The sequence below is a fragment of the Gopherus evgoodei genome, chromosome 19, assembly GCF_007399415.2.
Source record: "Gopherus evgoodei ecotype Sinaloan lineage chromosome 19, rGopEvg1_v1.p, whole genome shotgun sequence".
Taxonomy (NCBI): domain Eukaryota; kingdom Metazoa; phylum Chordata; order Testudines; family Testudinidae; genus Gopherus; species Gopherus evgoodei.
Window position 1 is genome coordinate 14,040,265 of NC_044340.1, and position 21,866 is coordinate 14,062,130.

General features: G+C 42.9%; 1 protein-coding gene across 6 annotated transcripts in view; it reads right to left on the reverse strand.

Moving 5' to 3' along the window:
- Positions 1 to 21,866, reverse strand: part of SORL1 (sortilin related receptor 1) — a 98,057-nt gene that overhangs the window by 14,011 nt on the left and 62,180 nt on the right. For 5 of the 6 annotated variants that reach the window (XM_030538110.1, XM_030538109.1, XM_030538112.1 and 2 more), the window contains exons 26-39: positions 18,710 to 18,835; positions 18,212 to 18,319; positions 17,566 to 17,697; positions 16,239 to 16,370; positions 15,239 to 15,373; positions 12,760 to 12,915; positions 11,124 to 11,273; positions 10,079 to 10,207; positions 7,610 to 7,736; positions 5,557 to 5,726; positions 4,888 to 5,000; positions 3,247 to 3,351; positions 1,857 to 1,929; positions 189 to 271 (exon numbers count right to left, since the gene is read on the reverse strand). In XM_030538110.1, the coding sequence (XP_030393970.1) occupies positions 189 to 271; positions 1,857 to 1,929; positions 3,247 to 3,351; positions 4,888 to 5,000; positions 5,557 to 5,726; positions 7,610 to 7,736; positions 10,079 to 10,207; positions 11,124 to 11,273; positions 12,760 to 12,915; positions 15,239 to 15,373; positions 16,239 to 16,370; positions 17,566 to 17,697; positions 18,212 to 18,319; positions 18,710 to 18,835 (1,739 nt within the window). The remainder of the gene's footprint in view (positions 1 to 188; positions 272 to 1,856; positions 1,930 to 3,246; positions 3,352 to 4,887; positions 5,001 to 5,556; positions 5,727 to 7,609; positions 7,737 to 10,078; positions 10,208 to 11,123; positions 11,274 to 12,759; positions 12,916 to 15,238; positions 15,374 to 16,238; positions 16,371 to 17,565; positions 17,698 to 18,211; positions 18,320 to 18,709; positions 18,836 to 21,866) is intronic. The other variant, XM_030538111.1, reaches the window with a different exon arrangement.

The window sequence follows — 21,866 nt, forward strand, 5'->3', positions numbered from 1 at the left end:
TTTGTTTTCTACCAAGTGATTTGCTTTAGGACAGGATTTTTTTTGGCTGAACAAGACTTGAACTGTCGTTCTCTTTTATGTTTGCAATGTTGTTGTAGGCATGTTATATAATGTTCAACCTGCTAAATATTTATGACTCTGATCTCGCTCCCTGTGCTCTGGTTCTAGCCAGAAAGCTCAAACTTTACCTTAATATTAGTGTCCACTTTCAGAGTGAAACTTATGGAATTTTCTTTGCAACTCTCAATATGGATGGTAGGCGGTGGGATGGCTGAAGGAAAAGGAAAAAACAGACATGAAAACACAAAAAACATAAAACACCATCCTATTTTTGTGGGGCTGGAGAAATGCAGATTTTCAGTTACTAACTATCCTGAAAGTTTTTTCCAACAAAGAGTTTCCCTGCCTATAAAAGTTGCTAGAATCTTTCTAGCATCCATCACTGCTCCTACAGCAACCTGTTGGAGTAGTGTGCTGACGCGGGAAAGGTACATCTTAAAGGGAAGTTGCTGTTTTAATCTGAGGTTGCTTAAATGCAAGGGATCCTATACACCAGGCCATCCTAAAATACAGCCTCATGCTTCCCTGTCTTTCTAACCACAGGGTGAAGACAGAGTGGATCGGATGTAGGATATTTATTGCTTGTGAATTCAAACAAGCAATTAGTTGGTCTTGCAACTCCTGAAGTGAATGGCGCAACTCCCGCTGACTTCAATGAAGCAGAATCAGTATTGTATTGAGAAAGATACAGTACCAGTAACACATTTCTTCCAAGAGGCCCCACGGCCTTGGTCCTTCCCTTGAAGGAAAGTTTAATAAAAGCAGGATGCATGGCAAACACCTCTCTGTTCAGTCTTATCATCTTCCCATCTGCTGCCCTACCTTATCTGTTTAGATTGCTATCGTGTCCCTTGGGTGTTGTAAAATATGCCTCCCTTCCCCGCAGCAGATGATAGGCAAACTATCCTCTCTGCCTACAAAAAGGCTTAATTGTGGAAGGAAAGATAGACTTCTGTTTCCAAATGTATTAAGGTAAGACATGATGGAGCCAATACTTTAGAGTAATGGGTAAAGAGAGGAGAATGAGGTTATAGAAAACAGAGCTGGTTGAAAAATCCAGATGAAAAAAAATGCAGATGAAATTTGTTGCAATTTATTCCTCCTCTGTTTTCCCAACTAGTTCTAACGATTAGTTACTGGTTGCTCTTTGTGTTACCAAGGATACTGCATTTTCAGTAGCATTGTTTCCTGTTCCCTGTCTCCGTTACAATGGGGAGAGAGCACTTAGATCTAACTAGCTAATGCTGAATTTTAAAAAAGGAGACTGTCAGCAACTTAGGGATGAAAACGTATGTTTTATTTTAAAAAAGCTGATATAAAATCTGATCATTTAAATGATTTCATGATTTAAAAAATATGACACAGAAACAGGGTTTTTTGTTGTATTTAAACATTACTCTGCAATCTAACCACCGTAATCTTGTTCTAATGCATGGAAACCTGAGTGAAACTGACTAGCCTATGTTTACAAGCTACATGAAATGCAGAAGGCAAAATCAACAGAACCAAACCAACGAAATAGATTTTTAAAGTTCTTTCAGTATAAATAACCAAATGATTTATTAGTAATGGGAGCATGGAATTTGGTTGTCTAGAGCTATGATTTTTAATTTGTCACTATTTTTTTTAAGGTGTAAATGCTATAGCTCCTGTTTATACAAAATACGGCAAATTTAGTACAGGCATTAAATCACTAAGGAAAAGACAGAAAACTACTATTCATGCTAATGCTTATGTTCAAGTTTTTTTCAGTGTTGTCCAAGTCCATTTAAACTGAAACCCAGAAAAATGTTTACCTTTGCCTTTCATGGTGGTTATGGATTTGGAATCACTCCAGTTTCCTACGCCTCGACTAGTTACTGCAGCAACCTTTTTCAAATTAGAAGGTGAGTTAAAATTTTATAATGAGAACAGAGAATGAGTTTAGAAAAGGGTTACTGGTGACGTGGAACGGATGAGAAATGGACATTGAAACAAAACACAAGAGCTTGTTTAATTACTTGGTAATATCAGGCTTGTGAACAGAGATAAAGCAGAGCTGCTTAGAGTTAATTAATCTATTGAGATACATTGCAGATAACAGTATATGGCGAGATCTTTACAAAAAAAAGCATGTAAAGTAAAGGGGGCTGGAATAATTCTGCCCAGTATAACCTAGCACGACTCCCATGAAATCCACGCTGGCAGCAATTCTGGCCCCAACAGAAGGGATAGTGCATATATTAAAAGGTACCCGCTTCTTGCACACACATGGGATTATACAACAAGAAGAAAAACTTTGATTTCAAGAGGTTGTACCCTGCTATCTGAATTGCCATTAATATCAATGAGAGTTTAGCATGTGGAAAACTGGCAAATTAAGAATGTACTCTTTGCAGTGTTTGCTTTTGCAGGCTTGACTGTCAAGCTCAAATCCTATCTAATTTTAATCTAGCCTTTAGCCCTCCCTAGCATCTCTCCTGCCCCATCCTTACCTAGAAATACAGAAATATAGGGCTGGGAGGGACCTTGAGATGTCATCAAGCCTAGCCACCAGCTCTGAGGCAGGACCAAGTAAACCTAGAACGTCATTGACCGGTGTGTGTCCAACCTGTTTTTAAAAACATCCAGTTGATGGGGATTCCACCACCTCCCATGGAAGCCTATTCCACGGTTTAATTACCCTTAGAGTAAAAAGTTTTTTCTAATATCTAACATAAATCTCCCTTGCTGCACATTAAGCCCATTACTTGCTGTCCTACCATCAGTGGACAGAAAACAATTGATCACAGTCCTCTTTATAACAGCCCTTAACATATCTGAAGACTGATACCCGTTTTGTTTCTTTCCTCCATGATACAATTACACCCAAATTTGTCTCTGACCTATATCCTGTGCAACCAAAGTGACTTCAGAACTGTGCCATCTGTAGATGACTTTTAAAACTGCAACCTGGGTTTGTTGGATGAGGTGAAAATCTAAGGACAGAATTTGAGCCTTAAGTTTTGCCTTTTCTTGTCAGTACACAATGAAGGAGTCAGCAAATGTGCTGGCCTTCTATGTACTTCTCGCAATACAATGTCTTAACTTGCTACTGTGGCGCTAGTTTGTCAATTAACTGTGCAGTACTCACATCATCCAGTAAAAGAAAACCCACTTGAGAATCTGTGCAGTACACCTAGAATCACCGACTTTTAAAATACTCACTCTTAGTGTGTATAATTTGTTGACCTGCAAGTTCTCAACCTCGGTATAGTTCTTACTGGCTCTAAGTGAGGACCACTCCTTGGAACCACTTCTACTGTATTCCACCTATGGGGTGAAAACAAGAGATGGCAGGGTCACAATCAACAATACAAAAGGGTGGGATGTGGGATGGACAGGTGGCTAACTTTAAAGTACTATGGAACATTAAAACTACACAGGGGCCAGAACTCAAGCCCTCAGAATGCTCAAATCTGGGGTGGGACATAGCACACTTCTAATCAAAATCATGCAACTTTTTTCACCTGTCTTGTCTAAACCCAGAGATTGAGAGAGACTGTCTGTATAGCATTTGCTATGTGGGACCCTTTCTGCAGAGTATAGGGACCCCTGGCTGTATGAAAGATTCCCCTCTGCTCCACTATACCCTGTGCATCCAAAGGCAGAACCTGGTCTCTCTCAGTGATCAACTAGGCTATTCATTCAGGGGCCACATCAAGCACTTAAAACCTTAAGATACTTTACTAAAGAACTAATACAAGCTTCCTCTTACCAGCTCTGACAAGTATAAAGGTTGGATTTATTCTCTGTGGAGAAGACAGTTGCATCTTAAAGTTGCTAAGTTTTTTTAACTCTTTTTTTTTTTTATTATTATTATTTTTTATCACAGTCTAACTGAAAGAAAAAGGAATCCACCCCCATAGAAAGAGGGACAATCACTGTCTTCCCATACGTCTCTAATAAATGCAGGCTTTCTTGCATCATTAAATCTGAACTGGAATTTCAATGGCTGTAATGTATAGAGGCAATTTTGCCTGAGCTCCCCAATAAAACTCAATTTTCCATCATCCGCCCCTCAACTCATTTATTCATCTTCCTTGTTATTGTAATGGACCTGGAAAAAATATTTACATGATCTCTGCAATAACTGCACTGTATCTTCTGCTCCTGTTTGGACTCACTTTCTCCGTGATGAGAGACTAGGTAATTGTCGAAAAACACGCTCACAATCAAAGTTAACTGAGCTGCCATTCACTCTAATTTCCAATTACAAATTGTAAGCTCTGTGGGGCAGGGACCTTCTTTCTGCTCTGTGTTTGTACCGAGCCTAGCACAGCAGGATTCTTGTTGATGACTAGGGCTCCTAGGTGCTACACTAATACAAGTAATAACTAACCGTAATAATTCAGGAAAACATTTTAGCATATGTTTAAATCCCATTGATTTAAATGAGATTCAATCAATGCTTACAATTGAACATGTGCTTAAGTGCTTTCCTGAATCGGGACCTCTGTGCAAAGAGGCTCACACAGGCCATGTGAAGGCCTTGAGTAGTGCTGAAGCTTCCTGCAGATGATATGTATGCACTGGGGGTGAAACACACCTCTGGCCACTTCGGTCTCACTTAAGTGCATAAAATAGGCCCCTGTGGAACTTACAGTGGTGCCCAAGCCTTGCACAGATGTGACTTTCACCATGAGTGAACCGCTGCAGATAGTTTTGTTCAGAAGGGTCAAACTCCCAGAGCCATAAACCATTGAGACCCTTTGCAGTGAGGAAGGAATCCTTCCTTCTGCTGCGCATGCAAGGCTCCCATTTAGCTTTGGGTCTTGACTGCGGAACAAGTTGCAGAATAATACTTACGATGTACTCTCGGATCAGGCCATGGGCAGAAATGGGCGGAGCCCAGCGGGCGATCACCACGCCTTCCAGCTCTTTCTTTAGGGACAGCTGAAGATGAAGGGGAGGATCGGGTACTACCAAAGAAACAAGGGAGTTACTGACAGACTGGCCACGGGAGTCTGTTCATTAGAATCATAAGGGGAAAAAGCCAAGAACAAGTGTCCAGATATTAGTGAGCAGTTTATTCCCTACTGGAGCTTGGTCACACCACAGAGCCAGTGGGCGCAGGGGGGCCAATGTAAGAGCACACCCTTCCCATGGATCCTCAGCCAGCAGAGTGCCCTTGGCAAGGTCAAGCAGAAGGGGCGACTAACAACTTATTGCTCGTGGGAAGTCGGAGACCCACATGTGGGAGGCTGCCGTCTGTGTGCAGATCTGCGAGGAGAGGACCCACGCTCTGAATGTGTGTCATTCATCCCTTAGAGATGCTGTAACTAGAGGGTGCAATCTGGCTCCAGTAGTCAACAGCTGAGGCTCTGTTGTCTTGCCTTCTGCAAAAAGGTGGGGGATGCTATTCAGAAAACCCTCCTCCATCTTCTCTTATGTGGAAGCACAGTGCTGTGGCTACTTGACGGATCAGAAGTGTTACACACCCAGGAACTCAGAACAGAACATGCAAAGACCACTTACATCCCTCCGGCGTACGCAGAGTAATAAAGTCATTGGTGTTGTATGCTTTGCTGAGGCACTGGACCTGAACTTTCACCTGATAGGTGCAATCTGGCTTGAGGACTTTTAAGACACTGTTTGTTTTGCTGCTGTGAGTTTCTAACATTTTCCAAATGCTTTCGCCAACCATCCTGTGGGAGAGAATAAAACCATTGAACTCAGGAGGTATTTCTGTAGCCAGAGGTGTTAGCGTGTTGTAAGAGCACTCATCATCTAACGACACTTTAAAGGCCTGCTTTTGTTTGTTTATTTGTTTATTTGTTAAAGGGACACTATTAACTTAAAGCTAGTTCACTTCAAAATATGAGTTAAAAGTCATTGAAATCTGCTGACAGACCTGGACGGCTTGTTTACCTGCAGCGACCTCAGGTTCGGCCGATCGCGGCTCCGACTGGCCGCGGTTCACCGTTCCAGGCCAACGAGGGCTGTGGGAAGGAGCGGGCCAAGGAATGTGCTAGCCGTCGCTTCCTGCAGCCCCCATTGGCCTGGAGCGGCAAACCGTGGCCAGTGGGATTGACCGAACTTGCAGACGCTGCAGGTAAACAAACCATCCAGGCCTGTCAGCAGATTTCCCTGATGGGCTACGTGCCAAAGGTTGCTGACCCTTGGCCTAAACAAACAAAAGGGGAAACTGACTATACACAAATGGCTGGAAATTGAAGCTAGTCATATTCAAGGGTCATGGTGGATTCTACATTACCAGCAGTTTTTTTATGTCACAACTGGCTTTTTAAAAAACAGATATGATCTAGTTCACACACTAATTATTTTGGGGAAGTTCTGTGGGATGCGTTATACAGGACATATCACTAGACTATCACAATGGTCTCTTCTGGCCTTAGAAACTATGAATTTAGAAAATGCTGGCAAATGCACAATCTGAAAAACAGAGAGACAAATAATTTTTCTGTAATCTCTTTTAGTTAAAGCCATTTCAAGTCTTGTTGATAACAATAATGGGTAAAACAGAAATGAGATTTTTAAGTTGACTTTACAAGGTGCTTAAGAGAGTGCCTACCTTTAAACCAGGGTGGACTGATTTAAAACGAAGTGATTTAAGTAATCAGTTTTAATCAACTTTTCCATTTGTACATCACTTATTTTCTAAAGAGAGGTACATTCTCATTGGTTGATATAACGGTTAAAACATGTTGATTTACAACTAAATAGAGCCTTTACATTAGATTTGGTACAGCTTTTTGCTATCCAGGGGCCACACTATAAATATATACATTTATTTAAGCAATTATATAGCTTAATATTTTCAGATTCTTCTTTACTGTACATGTTAGTATGTTAGAAAATGGTAAAAGATGTATTGCTTAGTTACTTGATACGTTTTGCTTATGTTGAGGATGGAAACTGCAATTTAACTAAATACACACAATGGCATATACAAATATTTTTATTAAACAAAGCAACCTTGCATATTTTGGATGCATAAACTTCCCTTATCAAAACATGTTTCACATTTACAACTAAGTGATTTATTAAACACAGGGGTTAGCTGGACAGTCAGTTGATTAAACATTATTTCAGGTCAGCCTGGGAAAATTTTCATATATGCCTAAGTGAAAGTGACTGGCCCTTAAGGACCTAGTCGCTCCAGAGCTTCTTGAAAATGAGATTGTCTTCTGTGTTACTTAGCCTGAGCTTATTTATAAAGCCTGACCTCAAAAGTTAGGTGTTTCCCCCTCATTTTCTTAGTATAGAAAAGCAGCTTTTAACTCAGGTTTTGATAGAGGCTCATGGATTAATCATATTTATTTTGTAATAAAATTGTATTTAAAGATTAAGCAATTATAATAAATTTAGGCCTTAACATATTTTGCATTTCATTTTAAACAAAAATAACTTATAATTTAAATAACAAAATCTAAAAAAATCTGATTTAAATGAAAGAATCATAGATTTTTTTATCTCCCCTGCTTTTATACACAAGTAGTCACAATGAACTTAGTTCTACTCATATGTTTCATTAAATAAAAAGATGATCAAGATTCATGCAATTTACCTGTAATAGACATTATACACACAAGATGTTGAGGACATTTTTTTAGGTCGGGCCCACGTTAAAGTGATATCACCAGAGAAATCAGCCGTCCACTGGAGATTCTGGACCTTGTACACAATTGTGTCATCTAAGCAGATAACAGAAAATATTATTTTAGAGAGGAAAATAACAGCAGTGCTTTACAGAATAGAGGTAAAGGGTTATGTGGCACAATCCACGCATATAGCTGTAGACTGAGGCATACATTTAAATAATCAGTGCCCATGGAAAAAGCACCATCTGAAATAGTTCAGAAAAGCACTAATGGTCCTGGAGTGGCCCTTCTCACCAGTCTGATCTTGGGAGTCACTTCTGTACTCGTGGAACACCTCCAGGTCATGAATCTCTTTGAAGCTTTTGAACTGTCTGGGGCATGGACTTGTTCTGCACACTTTTCTTTATACTGTCTAGAACACAGAGGCTGGTGAAGAAGGCTGGTCTTGGGGTCAAGACAGTGGGACTCAGGTGAGCTGGGTTCTATAGCTCCCTTTGCTGCAGTCTCCTTCTGTGACCTTGGGCCAGTCATTTAGTTGCTCTGTGCCTCAGTTTCCCACTTGTTAAAAAGAGGAAAATTGCGCTTCGTTACCACACGGGCCTGTTGGGAGGATCCATTCACTGATGTTTGTGGGACACTTGCATAATACAGCTCTGAGGGCTGCGTAAGCGTCTAGACGGATAGCTGGTGCTCAATGTTCAGAAAGTGTCATTTATTCCTTTAGGTCACCTGCTTCTTTCTCCTTGTTGGAGAATGTGTGCGAGACTCAATGTCGGAGTGAGCCTGGCTGCCAATCAGCTCTACAGTTGGGTTCTGTGGAAGGCAGCGCCCTCTAGCGGCTGCAACACGGGACTTGCAACCAGGAAACATCGTTTCTAATTCTAGCTAGTGCCCTGCCTCTCTGTGCTTCACTTTTCCATCTGAAACATATGAGGCTTAATCGCCTGCTTTTCGTGAGTTATTTTGAGATCCTTAGCTGGAAAGCCCGAGAAGTGTTATCATAGCTACCCACCGTCTGGTAGTTCCACAGTCTCCACTCACTGCTCCTGTATGTGATCCCCTGCAAATACAACCCTCCCCTATATCTGTGGGCCACCTATTCCCCTTTACTTGCAGTTTGTCCCGCTCTGTGTCCCGTATCCCCTTCTCATTGCTCAGCTGCCAGGCCTCTGAGCTGTGGACCCCAGCTCCGCTCCCAGGTCGCTACTGAGCCCACTGGTTTTATTTCTAGTTTATTAAGAAAACTAAACAGAGAGCTCTGAGCTGCTCCTGATGAACTTTCCTAATCAGCAGAAAACTATACCAATGAGGCTGCCAGCTCACGGGGGAGGCACCAGCAGCAGCAACTCTAGCAGGATAAAGCAAAGGTTTCTCGCCTCACTTCAGCATTCCAGCCCAGCTGTGGGTCTCAGGGGCTCCTTGGCCCCCAGTCTGGGCCGCTTCTCAGAATCAATATTTAATTAAAGAGCTACAAACTGATTGATGTTCTGTACCCCAAGCAGTTTACTGGGAAAATGGCTGAATCCCATAGCTGGGAAAAGACAGTGATCAATGTTGTTATTATCTACCCAGAATGAACCAGGGCTTCCAATCAAAGTGTAACACATCTGGCTCCAGGGCTAATGATGGAGGGCATGGGAGGAATTGCAAGTGGGGGAGCGAGGGAGCTTAGCTCTGTGCCTGTGGTCCCAGGGATATGTTTTTAGAACAGGACACGGGGCAGGTGCTTGCAAAAATGCACCCACTTGTTGGCTGTGCTAATCAGGGGAAGTCCTGTATTTGTGATGCTAAACAACTAATGCTATTTGCCTATGTCTGCAATTGCTGTAGCTGCATTGAAGGACATTATGTGTGTGAAAGCAGGAAGGGAGGAGTCTGAGGCCTGGTCTACACTACGCTGTTAAACCGATTTTAACAGCGTTAAATCGATTTAACGCAGCACCCGTCCACACTACACTGCTCTTTATATCGATTTAAAGGGCTCTTTAAATCGATTTCTGTACTCCTACAAAACAAGAGGAGTAACGCTAAAATCGATATTACTATATCGGATTAGGGTTAGTGTGGACGCAAATCGACGTTATTGGCCTCATTATTTTACAATAGCTACCCACAATGCACCCGTCCAGAAATCGACGCTAGCCTTGGACCATGGACACACACCACCGAATTAATGTGCCTAGTGTGGACGCGCACAATCGACTTTATAATATCTGTTTTATAAAATTGTTTTAAGCTAATTCGAATTTATCCTGTAGTGTAGACGTAGCCTGATTGTGAGCAGGAGGGGAGATGGACCATACGACTGTGAACAAAGGAGGGGTGATCAATGTGATTGTGAAGGAAGGACAGGCATCCGTGAGACAATGTCTGTATTATAACATGGTCTGTGCTATGGAAAATGCGAGAACTTCCGTGATAGTGCGTTTACTTACCGGTGCAGTTTCTCTCGTCACTACTATCTGAACAGTCCAGAAATCCATCACACCGTTCTGTTGTCATGATACAGGCTTCCTCATCTTTACATTTATAACCGTTAGGGCATGATAGTGTGCTGTGAGTTGCTGGAAGAGAGAAAAGCATTGCATGATTCAAAGCAGGAGAGCTCATTTACAAATTTCCTGTCCGGATCATGTTGCACAGTGCCGTCAAGCATACTGCTAAACCACAGCCATACTGAAATGCAGAGGTGGCTGCATCCTGTTTATGGATAAAGCGATCCCAGTGTAGAATTTGTAATTGTTATTGTTACTAATTTGATATTAGACCATTTTGCTGAGAATTTTGCAGTGAATGGCAGGACAGAGTATCAATCACTAAATGGTAACTAGGATGCTTTAGGAGGGTTTCATTTTGCATGCCGAAGTTAAGAGACTAATTTTCAGTTGCATAAAACAGTAATTTCAAAAAAGCCAGTGCCAGGTAATGGTTTTATTGTGAGCTTTGCACAAAAACAGACATTTTAATGTATCTCTCTATAGATGAAGGGATTGAGCTTAATTTTCAAATTTGGGAAGTTGAGGCAAAATGGCAGTCCGGCACTTAAAAAAGGTGACCAAGTTTGTTTGAGTCTCGAAGCCCAACTCTCGAACACTGAGTCAGATTTTCAAAAGTGCTCAGCACCCAGCAGCTCCTATAGTTCTCTGAGCACATTTGAAAATCTAGTGCTATATCTTTCTATCTCTACTTTATATTCATATATATTTCCCAGCAGAATGAATTCTGAATGTGACGTCCGCCTTTGTATTGTTTGTAACTCTGTACAGCATCTAAATTAGGCTCTACCGTAATACGGCTAATAAGTGTGTGTCTGTTTTTACATTAGTACTGCACCAAATGCGTTACACTGCATTACTCATTGCATAGCACTATCACGGATTCTGCTTGCACAGATGTGATTTGCTGTGGTCTGGTCTTTAAAGAAAGCCTTGCTCAGGGAGAGCTAAAGCACCGCTCAGCCTGTGAGAAATGAGCACTTACGACAGTTCATTTCATCCGTGCCATCCTGGCAGTCTCTCAGGCCATCACATCGCTTCCAGTTAGGGATGCACTTCCTCAGCTGCTGACACTCAAACTCAAACCTGCTGCACCGGCCGAGAGAGATGGTGGAAGTCGCAGTTACGTTGGGTACTGGGAACCAAGAGGAGGAAGAAGAGAATAGTCAGCAAACTACACAAGCAATAGCAGAACCCCCGGCTGAGCAATGGCAGTGACTGACAGACACAGGCCTGGTCCACACTACGCTGTTAAACCGATTTTAACAGCGTTAAATCGATTTAACGCAGCACCCGTCCACACTACACTGCTCTTTATATCGATTTAAAGGGCTCTTTAAATCGATTTCTGTACTCCTACAAATCGAGAGTAATGCTAAAATCGATATTACTATATCGATTTAGTCAGGCTACGTCTACACTACAGGATAAATTTGAATTAGCTTAAACCGATTTTATAAAACAGATATTATAAAGTCGATTGTGCGCGTCCACACTAGGCTAATTAATTCGGTGGTGTGCGTCCATGGTCCAAGGCTAGTGTCGATTTCTGGAGCGGTGCACTGTGGGTAGCTACTGTAAAAGAATGAGGCCAATAACTTCGATTTGCGTCCGCACTAACCCTAATCTGATATAGTAATATCGATTTTAGCATTACTCCTCTCGTTTTGTAGGAGTACATAAATCGATTTAAAGAGCCCTTTAAATCAATATAAAGAGCAGTGTAGTGTGGATGGGTGCAGCGTTAAATCGGTTTAACAGCGTAGTGCAGACCAGGCCTTAGCGTGGACGCAAATCGACATTATTGGCCTCATTATTTTACAGTAGCTACCCACAGTGCACCGCTCCAGAAATCGACGCTAGCCTCAGACCACGGACGCACACCACCGAATTAATGTGCCTAGTGTGGACGCGCACAATCGAATTTATAATATCTGTTTTATAAAATCGGTTTAAGCTAATTCGAATTTATCCTGTAGTGTAGACGTACCCTGAGTTGTCTATTGGTTCCTCTAGTTCAGAATCAGTTCACATCTCCCCACTCCACCAGATGGCAGCCTCTTCCTGTATAAAGTAACTAAATCCACTGCTGCCTCCCTTATCCAAATCCCACATGTCCTAACCAGGGCCTGCTCTCCTCAGTGTTTCTTGGGTTGCAGTGCAAAAGCTGGCCCGCTACTCTAAAGCCAATCTGCAAATGGGGATACTGGCATATGCTCAGGCTTCTAAGTCTGGAAAGGAATCTACTGCGGCACGCTCCCGCCCAACTACCTGAAAGTCTCAGGTGTCTCTTCCTAAACACAGTCAGAAAGTGTTATGGCTGCAGGCATGTAACAGCCTAGTTTGAGCTGGGACAGAGATGTGTTTTCTTAGCAGCCACTGCTCCGTGGCAAATATTTCTATTAATTCTCAGAATTCAGGGTGAGCGAGCCGAATTCTCTCCTGATTCAAGTTGGTGCAACTCCACATGAGTGAACTGAGCAGCACCTTTTACCCCAGCATATAGTGTGGCCAAAGTCTTCTAACATTTACATTTGAGGCTTTATTTCTCAGGAACGCCTTTGCAGGGAATAATCACCGCTGAATGTAAAGCAAAGCGGCAAGGGAGGAGAAAACCTTACATAAAGTAGGGCAGGCTTCCTCATCTGAGCCATCTGTGCAGTCCTGATATCCATCGCAAACCCAACTGTTCATGATGCAGGCGCCGCTGTTGCAACGGAAGTGGTTAGGTAAACATGTCACTGGGGCAGATGTCGTAAAGGGAAGGATCTGTGAACCTAAAAATAAACCAGTGAGATTTGATCTTACTGGACATGTTCCTACGTCTGATTATGTGCTAAAAGCTTTTTCTGTTCCTAGGAGACCGAAAGGCAAAATCCCAGGGTATCGGTTGGAAAAGGGGGAGGATGGGGAATACTTTGCAAGTGCAGTATTTTTATTCTAACAGCACAAAGCTGGCTCCCAGAGCCAGACCTAAACATAAAACAAAGCTGCTGTCAAAGGACAGGAACTCAAGGGTGAGAACACAGTGATGCCTCTTATTCATGTGTTTTTTAAAGGGTGGTACCACTTTAAGTGCTGGAAGGTGCAGAGTGATTGCGGTGAGCTTTGCAGCCTCTGTCCCTGCAGGATGCAGACTATTCAACTGCTCCCTAGGTTTTCTGTAGACATTTCCCAGTAGCAGCTTCCAATATACATGGGCCTGCTTCTATGCACCCTCCCCATAAGTGGATAAAGACAAGCCACAGTCTGGTCAACGCAGACAACTCCAGTAGGTCAACATAGACCAAGTATGCTTTCTGGCTCGGCACAGAAACCCTCTCCACATGCTAAAGCCATGGTCCCGCAAATCAGATCTACCTGGGAGGACCCTTATATAATCCAAAGGTTCCACTGAAATGAAGGTTTTTCCATAAACACATCTGATTTCAGCATTGGGGCCTTAATCAAGACAGCCCCGATGCCTAGTGTGATCAAATAAAACAACCAGGAAAGGGTGAAGGGCTTACCTGTCTGTCACACGACTTAGCAGGGATTTAAGGGAAGGGTGTGTTTTCCTCCTAATAGGAGAAATAGGCAAGGAGAAGACCTCTACAGACTGCAGCCCATGTGGGGAAGGGGAATTGCTTTGATGTTACTCAAGTTTTCTACTGAACCAATATTGTGCCTGAGGGAAGGAGCTGTTACAGACACAGAGACCACCAGCTTACACGGCAGCACGCGATCCAATGAGCCTGGTCTATATACCGCAAGCGTGCCAATTTCACTAAGTCTGTTTAGAAACCAATTCAGTTAACTCTGTGCAGCCTCCTAGTGTGGACGTGCTCAAATTGGTTTAGGTGCGTCCATGCTAGGGAACTGTTCCAATTTAAACTATCCTAGTTTCTAAACAGACTATGTGAAATGGGTGCACGTACTTGTCTGTAGACCGTGCTAAAAGATTCTCTGCTGGACAGGAAGCTTCTGTATCATTTATTTAAACAAACATACGGTGTAAAAATGACTGAGTTAGGGTACTTCTGTTTTGTGCTAAGATCAATGTAAAACGTAAAAATGTAACTCATTGCTTGAACAAGGCAATAATAAGGTCTCAGCAGAGGGCTAAGTGCTATAACTGTGATGCATCAGCTGTTACAAAAATGAGTGGCTAGATAGAAGATAAAGTCATCAGTGATACAGTCTCCAGATGACACAGAGATTCAGGGAGTGATAAATAAGGAAGAGGACAGGTCACTGATACAAGGCAATCAAAATCGCTTGGTAAGCTGGACACAAGCAAGCTATATGTGTCTTAACAGCTAAATGTAAAATTATACATTGAGGAACAAAGAACATAGGCCGTACTTACAAGAGGGGAGACTCTATCCTGAGAAGCAGTGACTGAAAAAGACTTGGGGTCACGGTGAATAATCAAGTGAAGATGTACTCTCATTGTAAAGCTGTAGGCATTAAGGCTAAGGTGTGATTCTTGGACTTATAAACAGGGGACTCGGGTAGGAGTAGAGGCTATTTTAGCTCAGCATTTGGCATTGATGCGACCACTGCTAGAATACTGTGTTTGGTTCTGGGGTCCATACTCAAGAAGGATGTTGATAAATTGGAGAAGATTCAGAGAAGACCCATGAGAATGATTAAAGGACTAGAAAACATGCCTTAGAGGGAGAGATTCAAGGAGCTCAATCTATGTAGTTTAACAAAGAGAAAGTTAAAGAGTGACTTGATCTTTAAGTACCTACATGAGGAGCTAAAATTTGATAATGGGCTCTTCAGTGTAACAGACGAAGGTATAACAACGGCTGGAAGTTGAAACTAGACAAATCCAGACTGGACATATGATGTAAATGTTTAACCATGAGTATTATTAGCCTCTGGAACAATTTACCACTAATTGTGGTGGATTCTCCATCACTGGCAATTATTAAATCAAGATATGGTATGTTTTTCTAAAAGTTTTGCTCTAGTTCGAACGGGAATTAATTCAGGGAAGTCCTATGGCCTGTGTTATGCAGGAGCTCAGATGAGATGATTGCGCAGTCAGTCTCTGCTGGCTTTATAACCTATGGAACAGATAACTGAGGCAGCAGCCACCCTTGCTCTTACCCCCACATTCCTTCTCGTCAGACCAATCACCACAGTCATTCTCTTCGTCGCATTTCCACCGGTTAGGGATGCAGTGGCCATTCTCACATTGGAACTGGTAGTAGCGAGAGCAGTTCGGCACTTCCGTTGGGTTTTCTAACAATGATAGGAGATTGTCAGGAGGTACCACATTCCTGACTTCTCGGTGACACAGGTTCTGTCCATGCTACAGCTCAACCCTGACTAGTGGTGCTCCATAGCTCACCTACGCAGTGCTGTTTTCCTGATAAGCAAACCCCAATCCCGCACAATCTCCACTATGGTTTATTTATTGTTATTTATGCAGCACCCAAAGTGGGCTAGATGCTGTATGGTCAGGAATAGAAGCAGCCTCTGCTCCGCGGAGCTTAGCTTCGAAAATCAGATCTCGCACAGTAAGGTAAGAGCTGAGGCAGGGGGAATGGAGTGGAGAACGTGGCTAACACAGTCTGAACGAGTGGTTGGCTGTGCATGTTTTCCTAAGGCTTGCAGGCAATAATTACTAACCCTGCTCTCAGATATCAGACCCCTGTCTGCACTGGCCTGGGAATCTGTGCAACAAATGTGCTCACATATGGCTTCAAGTCAGCCATAGTATAGAGAAGGACCTAGAGATTATCAAGAACTCAATGGATATGGTCATGGGAGGCAGCACAATCTAGTGGATAGACACAGGACTGGCATTCAGGAGACCCAAATTCTGTTTGCAGTTCTGCCACTGGACTGGAGGGTAGCCTTAAGCAAGCTACGTCGCTGCTCTGTGCCTCCATTTCCCTAATGGTAAAATAGGGATAATGACACTGATCTCCTTTGCTAAAACAGTGAAATCTACCAACAGAAAATGCTCTCCAGCTCTCTCTCTATAAAGTGATTGCAATCCTCCCCATGATGACCATTCGGTATCCTAGGGGAAGGCAACACTGTTAATACTCAAAATAAGACTGAGCTGGGGTAGGAGAGGTTAATGATCCTCTCTGCTCACCACAGTTTGCTTCATCAGAGTAATCCCCACAGTCATCCATCCCATCACATTTCCACACCAAACTGATGCACACGCCATTCTGGCACTGAAAGTTGAATTGGTCGCAGGTCCGGTGAAACTCTGGGTCTTGGGCTAAAAGGGACAAAGCGAAGTTGAAAAAATAAGAAGTCAAATGCAGCTGTTCTTTCTGAGAGCTTTAGTACAAAAGCCAAGGGCTCAGAGTGTGGCTAGCTGTGGGGAAGGGAGGGCCGGGCACAGAGAATCCAGCCTGCCTCATTGCACAGTGCACGGAGGCAGCCAAGATCCTGGTTCCTTGTGCATCCGGCCTGCAATACCTGGCACTGCTTCACACAGACAATGCTGCTAGCAACCTGTAAAAGATGAAGCAGCTTTCCGGCCAGGCAGATGGAATGGGGCTGATGCACAGGAACCACCCACTGCACCTTTTCAAAGACTTGAAGCATATTCCTTATACAGCAGCAAGACATCAAACAAACACTAACTGCCTAGAGTTTAGAAGAAACATCCTCTGCAGGCAGAATAGCCCATAAATGTCTGTTATGGGCTTCCCTGCCCCTTCCTCTGAAGCTTCTGGCAGTGGCCACTGGAGAGAAGATACAGTACTAGATGGAGCACTGGTCCAGTCTGGCAGTCCCTATGCTCAGACACTCCTCCAGCTGGGTGGCATTACCTGGACTCGGCTGGAATGGTCTGCAGGACAGGGTGTATGCACCCACTGGCCCCAAAGCAGCCACTGGCTGTAAAAGCCAGGTTAGAAACCTATGGGGCAAAAATCCAGCTTCGTCAAACACGCTGGTGAAACAATCAGTCCTATTGAACTTGGACTATAAGCATCCCACGGATAAAACATAATTGCTTGGATTTTGGAGACAACCCTCGCGAAACAGCAAACAACAGAAACCAGGATTTCTAAAGTCAACAAAGTGCTACTCAGATCATTAACATCCAGAACGGGCCTGATTTAAAGGAACATACAAGTGGCTTGGTATGTCATTGACACAGTCTGGAAATGACACACTAAGCCCCTAAGGATGCTTATTTATTCCCTTTAGGGATCTCTTCAGAGTGGTGTTGCCTAGTGGATGGAGCACTGGACTGGGGTGGGGCTCTGCAGACCGGAGTTTCTAGTCCCAGTTTTGCCACTGGCCTGCTGAGTGATGTGAGGTAAGTTATTTCACTGTCCAGCGCCTCTGTTCCAGCCATGAGGATAATGGTACTGACCTTTGTAAAGTGCTTTGAGATCTACTGATCAAAAGCGCTAGGTATTAGGTATCTGCTAGATTATTGGTATTACTGACACACTTACAGCACCCAGCATAGTTGGCATCTTCATCCGAGCCATCTCGACACTGCACAATGCCGTCACATACCATGGAGTGGAACAAGCACTGCTGCCGGTTCTTACACACAAAGTCCATGTAACGCGTGCACAGGGGGTCTGGGGGAATCAAAACGGATTGCAGGGAGAATGACAGCAATTCAGTGCATGGCAGTAAGAGACGTTTGTCCACTGCCTAGCACTATATGATCCTGGTCCATGACTAGGTTCCTACATTTTATGGTAATACAAATAATACGAAGTAACAACACTGTACACAAAGTTCTTTTGTTGTTTGATCTATGTGTACTTAACCACCCTCTCTGACTTACAGAGAGTCAAATACATTGGCTAGATCTTATCTAGTGCTGGATAATTCTGATGACCAATAATACAAGCTATGCAGCTATTCAGACTTATCTTGTGTCATGTGTCAGGGTGAAAGCGACACGCAGTAGATATCAAGAAGGAATTGCCTGCCACCCTGTTTAAAGAGCTACATAGGTGACATACATTATACAGGGGGCTTTTGCTTTCCTTTGAAGCATGAGGTGTTCATCTCTGTTGCAGATGGGATGTGCTATTCAACTGACCCATCTGGTGCTGCAAATTCCGAATCCCTGTGTGTACCCACCACAGTGCTCTTCGTCAGAGCCATCGGAGCAGTCATGCAGCCCATCGCAGTGCTTGCTATTTGGGATGCAGGTTCCATTCGGACACTGGAAACCGTTGCACTTTTTTTCTAAAATTCATTTGAAAAAGCAGCCTTAAGTATGGAAGAATTTCAACCCATAGGAACGGAATTAGAGTTTGGTTCTGTTTGTTAGTCCTAAATGGCCGAATCCCAGGGGCACTCAACAACCCCCAGAAAACCCCAAAATCAGCTGCGCCCTTTGTCCATAGAATCTGTTTAGATTGGAGGCTCTTTGGGGCAGGGACTGTGCACGCACAGGGGCCCTGGTCTTGGGTGGGTGCCACAATAAACCAATCAATAAAGATGTGGTTTAAATGCTCCCCAAGTTTGCTGCTGTTCTGTTGCAGTGACAGAGCTAGTTTCCATTCTATAAGACGACAGGCCAATGAGTTAGAAAATAACAACTGTCATCCCCCCGCGCAAGACGAGAGCTCTCACCGCATTTGACAGGGTCCTCATCAGAGCCATCCTGGCAGTCGGCGTCGCCATCGCATGCCCACCTCTGGGGAATGCAATGCCCATTGTGGCACTGGAAGCTGGAGGCTTCGCATGTATGGTATACTGCTGAAAACAAATAGAAAAAAAAAAAAGCATTTACAGACTCATTGATTTCAAGAGGCGCCAAACTGGGCTCCATGTAAATAAATCACCATTCTTTTCTTTTCTTGATTTCTGACACATTTAAATATATGTTCACATACACACTATTATTAACTATTATTTGTACTGTGGTAGCATCTAGGAGCCGGAGTCATAGGCCAGGACTCCACTGTGCTACTAGGCACTGTACATGTTGATTTATCATCCTCTAATGGGTGTCAGGTTCTATTTGGCTGGTCTACTGACTTCCTTATCCTCTTATGCCTCAGTTTGCCCACCTGTAGAATGGGGACAATACTTACCAACCTACTGTACCTCATAAGGTTGACTATGGAGGTTAACCAATGTTTCTAAAGCTAAGACCTCTGGAGTCACCCCTTTCTTATCGTTTCAGTCCTTTGGGTCAGCTGTCAAAGGTAATGATGTCTGGTCCTTGCTGGAACAGCAACTGACAAACCTTGGTAAGCTGGCACTCCTCCTTATATATGGGGGAGGATACCACCAAAAGAGTTTTGAGCACCGTAGCCACCTGCTGGCAGGAGGATCTGCACACAAGTTCTGACTTAGCACTGAGTGCCAAAAAAGAGAACTTGTTTGTATTTTAGGTTCTCAAAGATATTCTTAACTAGACTTAAGATGGGATTTTCAAAGCTTCCTAGGAGACTTAGACACTCAATTCCCAGTGGATATCAATGGAACTTGGGCATCCACCTCCCTTAGGCTCCCAATTTGAAAATCTCCATCTAAAATATTTTTTTTTAAATAAGTCATTTTGGAACCTAATTTATATGCCATACTTCTTCAAACTAAAAAAAAACTAACATGAGAGAATACTCTTCATTATCCAGAAAAAGAGCAACATTTGACTTAATTAAATTGCATGCTACTACATTTTAGCCTAGCTCGTGACATGCACTTCTAGATATTTCAAAATACTACAGTCATCTGGTACTAATATTCTATTAGGTATTCACTGTGAAATGTAATGATTTTAGATAAGAGCAATAAATGCGGACAGTTGAGTTAGATATGTTTCTCAAATAATTGTGATTCTTATCGATAATTTCAACTTAAAAAACCAATACACTTTTTGAAGTAGGTTCACTTCTTCCTCTGGTAATTCTCGCTCAGAATGTCATTGAGAGATGAGCGATACCAATAGATATCTTCTTTTACACCCACACACTTGGAATACCAACTACTAGAATCCCCAGGCTAACCAGTTCCAACCATATATACCTGAAACTGATGAAATTCGGTAATAGATTTAGTAATTACATACATCCAGATTCTGTGGTTACGGTTGAAGTATAACTCCCATTGATATAAAAGGGAGTTTGCGCAAGTAAGTTCTCCAGAACTTGATCCAGAACCAGGACATTTATTGTTTTAAAATATATATGTTTGGAAAACTGCATATAAACACTGAGGAATTTACACTGCATAACTTTAAGGCCAGAAGAGACCATTCCGATCATCAAATCTGACCTCCTGCATAACCAGATTGGAGACCCTCACTCAGAAATTTCTGCATCTAACCTATAGCTTCTATTTGGTTTAGGGCGTATCTTTTAGAAAGACAGCTCGTCTTGATTTAAAGATTTCAAGTGATGGAGAATCCACCACATCTCTAAATAAGCTAATTAGCCTCCTTGACACTGCACCCCATAACCTTCATAGTGATATTTTATTATATGATTATGACCTAATTATGATGTATTTTATGCGAGATAAGTCATGTGAGGTGTCATTGGAAAAGTTATTATTTGCTGAATGTGATTATCCTATGTATACGCATGTATCATTTTTGTATCGGAAGTTATGAATATTGACTATGTAACCATTTCAAATATAGTTACACCTGGGTAATGCCCACTAGACAAGATGCTTTCAGTCTAGGTAGTGGGTGGAGAAGGGCCTATTCAGGGCAATGGGCAATTAGGAAAAAACAACAGTCCTTAGGAGAAGCTTATCTCCCACCTGGGGAGCCTTCCCAAAAATGCTACAGACAGCCTCTGAGTAATGGCTGCTATGACTCTACAGAGACATGTGATGAGACCATATGTCTCTGGACTCCATCTTGGGACGTCAGTATTACTGCTCTGGGAACCAAGCTTTGTAAAGCCATATAAAGCAGGGAGTGACATCATCTGGGGTCCTTCACTCCCCACATAAGGAAACTGCTGGAAACATCTGAGGAACAAAGACTGAACTGGGGGAAGTGTTAGACCCAGGCTAAAGGGATTTCTAGCCTGTGAATGAAACACCTAAGGATCCAAACTGTTAAGCAAGTGCAGTTTGCCCCTTAAGAATCTGCAGCCTGCTTGTATCATCTCTTAGGGTGAGAATCTGCTAATTCATATCCAATCTATTTAGTATATTAAGCTTAGCTTGTGTTTTTTGTGTATTTGGTAGGTAATCTGCTTTGATCTGTTCGCTATCACTTATAATCACTTAAAATCTATCTCTTGTAGTTAATAAACTTCTTTTTCCTTTATCTAAACCAGTGAGTTGGAGTGAAGTGTGTGGGAATCATAACTCAGGTGCAAAGGCTGTTGCATATTCCTCTCCACATTGAGGGAGGGGGTGAATTTTATGAGCTTACGCTGTACAGTCCCCCGTGGAGCACAAAATGGTATGATTTTGTGTTTATACTCCAGAGGAGGGGTGCGCCTGGAGAGCTGGGAGTTGCCCTAGCTGTAGCCTTCCTATGCAGGGGCCGGTCAGAGATCCTGCATGTAACTGCAGCTGGATGTGTCCCTACCTGTATGTATGCTGATGAAAGCACAGGCTGGAGGGCTCTGCAGCTTGTCACAGCACTACAATGTGAGAGGGAGCCCAGGCTGGTGGGTCAGGAGGGCTCAGTGGTACCCCAGTTCCAGGTGCCACCCGGGGGGAACCTACTAGAGCCTCCCTCAAAAAAGTTCACCTTGTTTCTAGTCTGAATTTGTCTAACTTCAACTTCCAAACACCAAATGTTGTTATACCTTTTTCT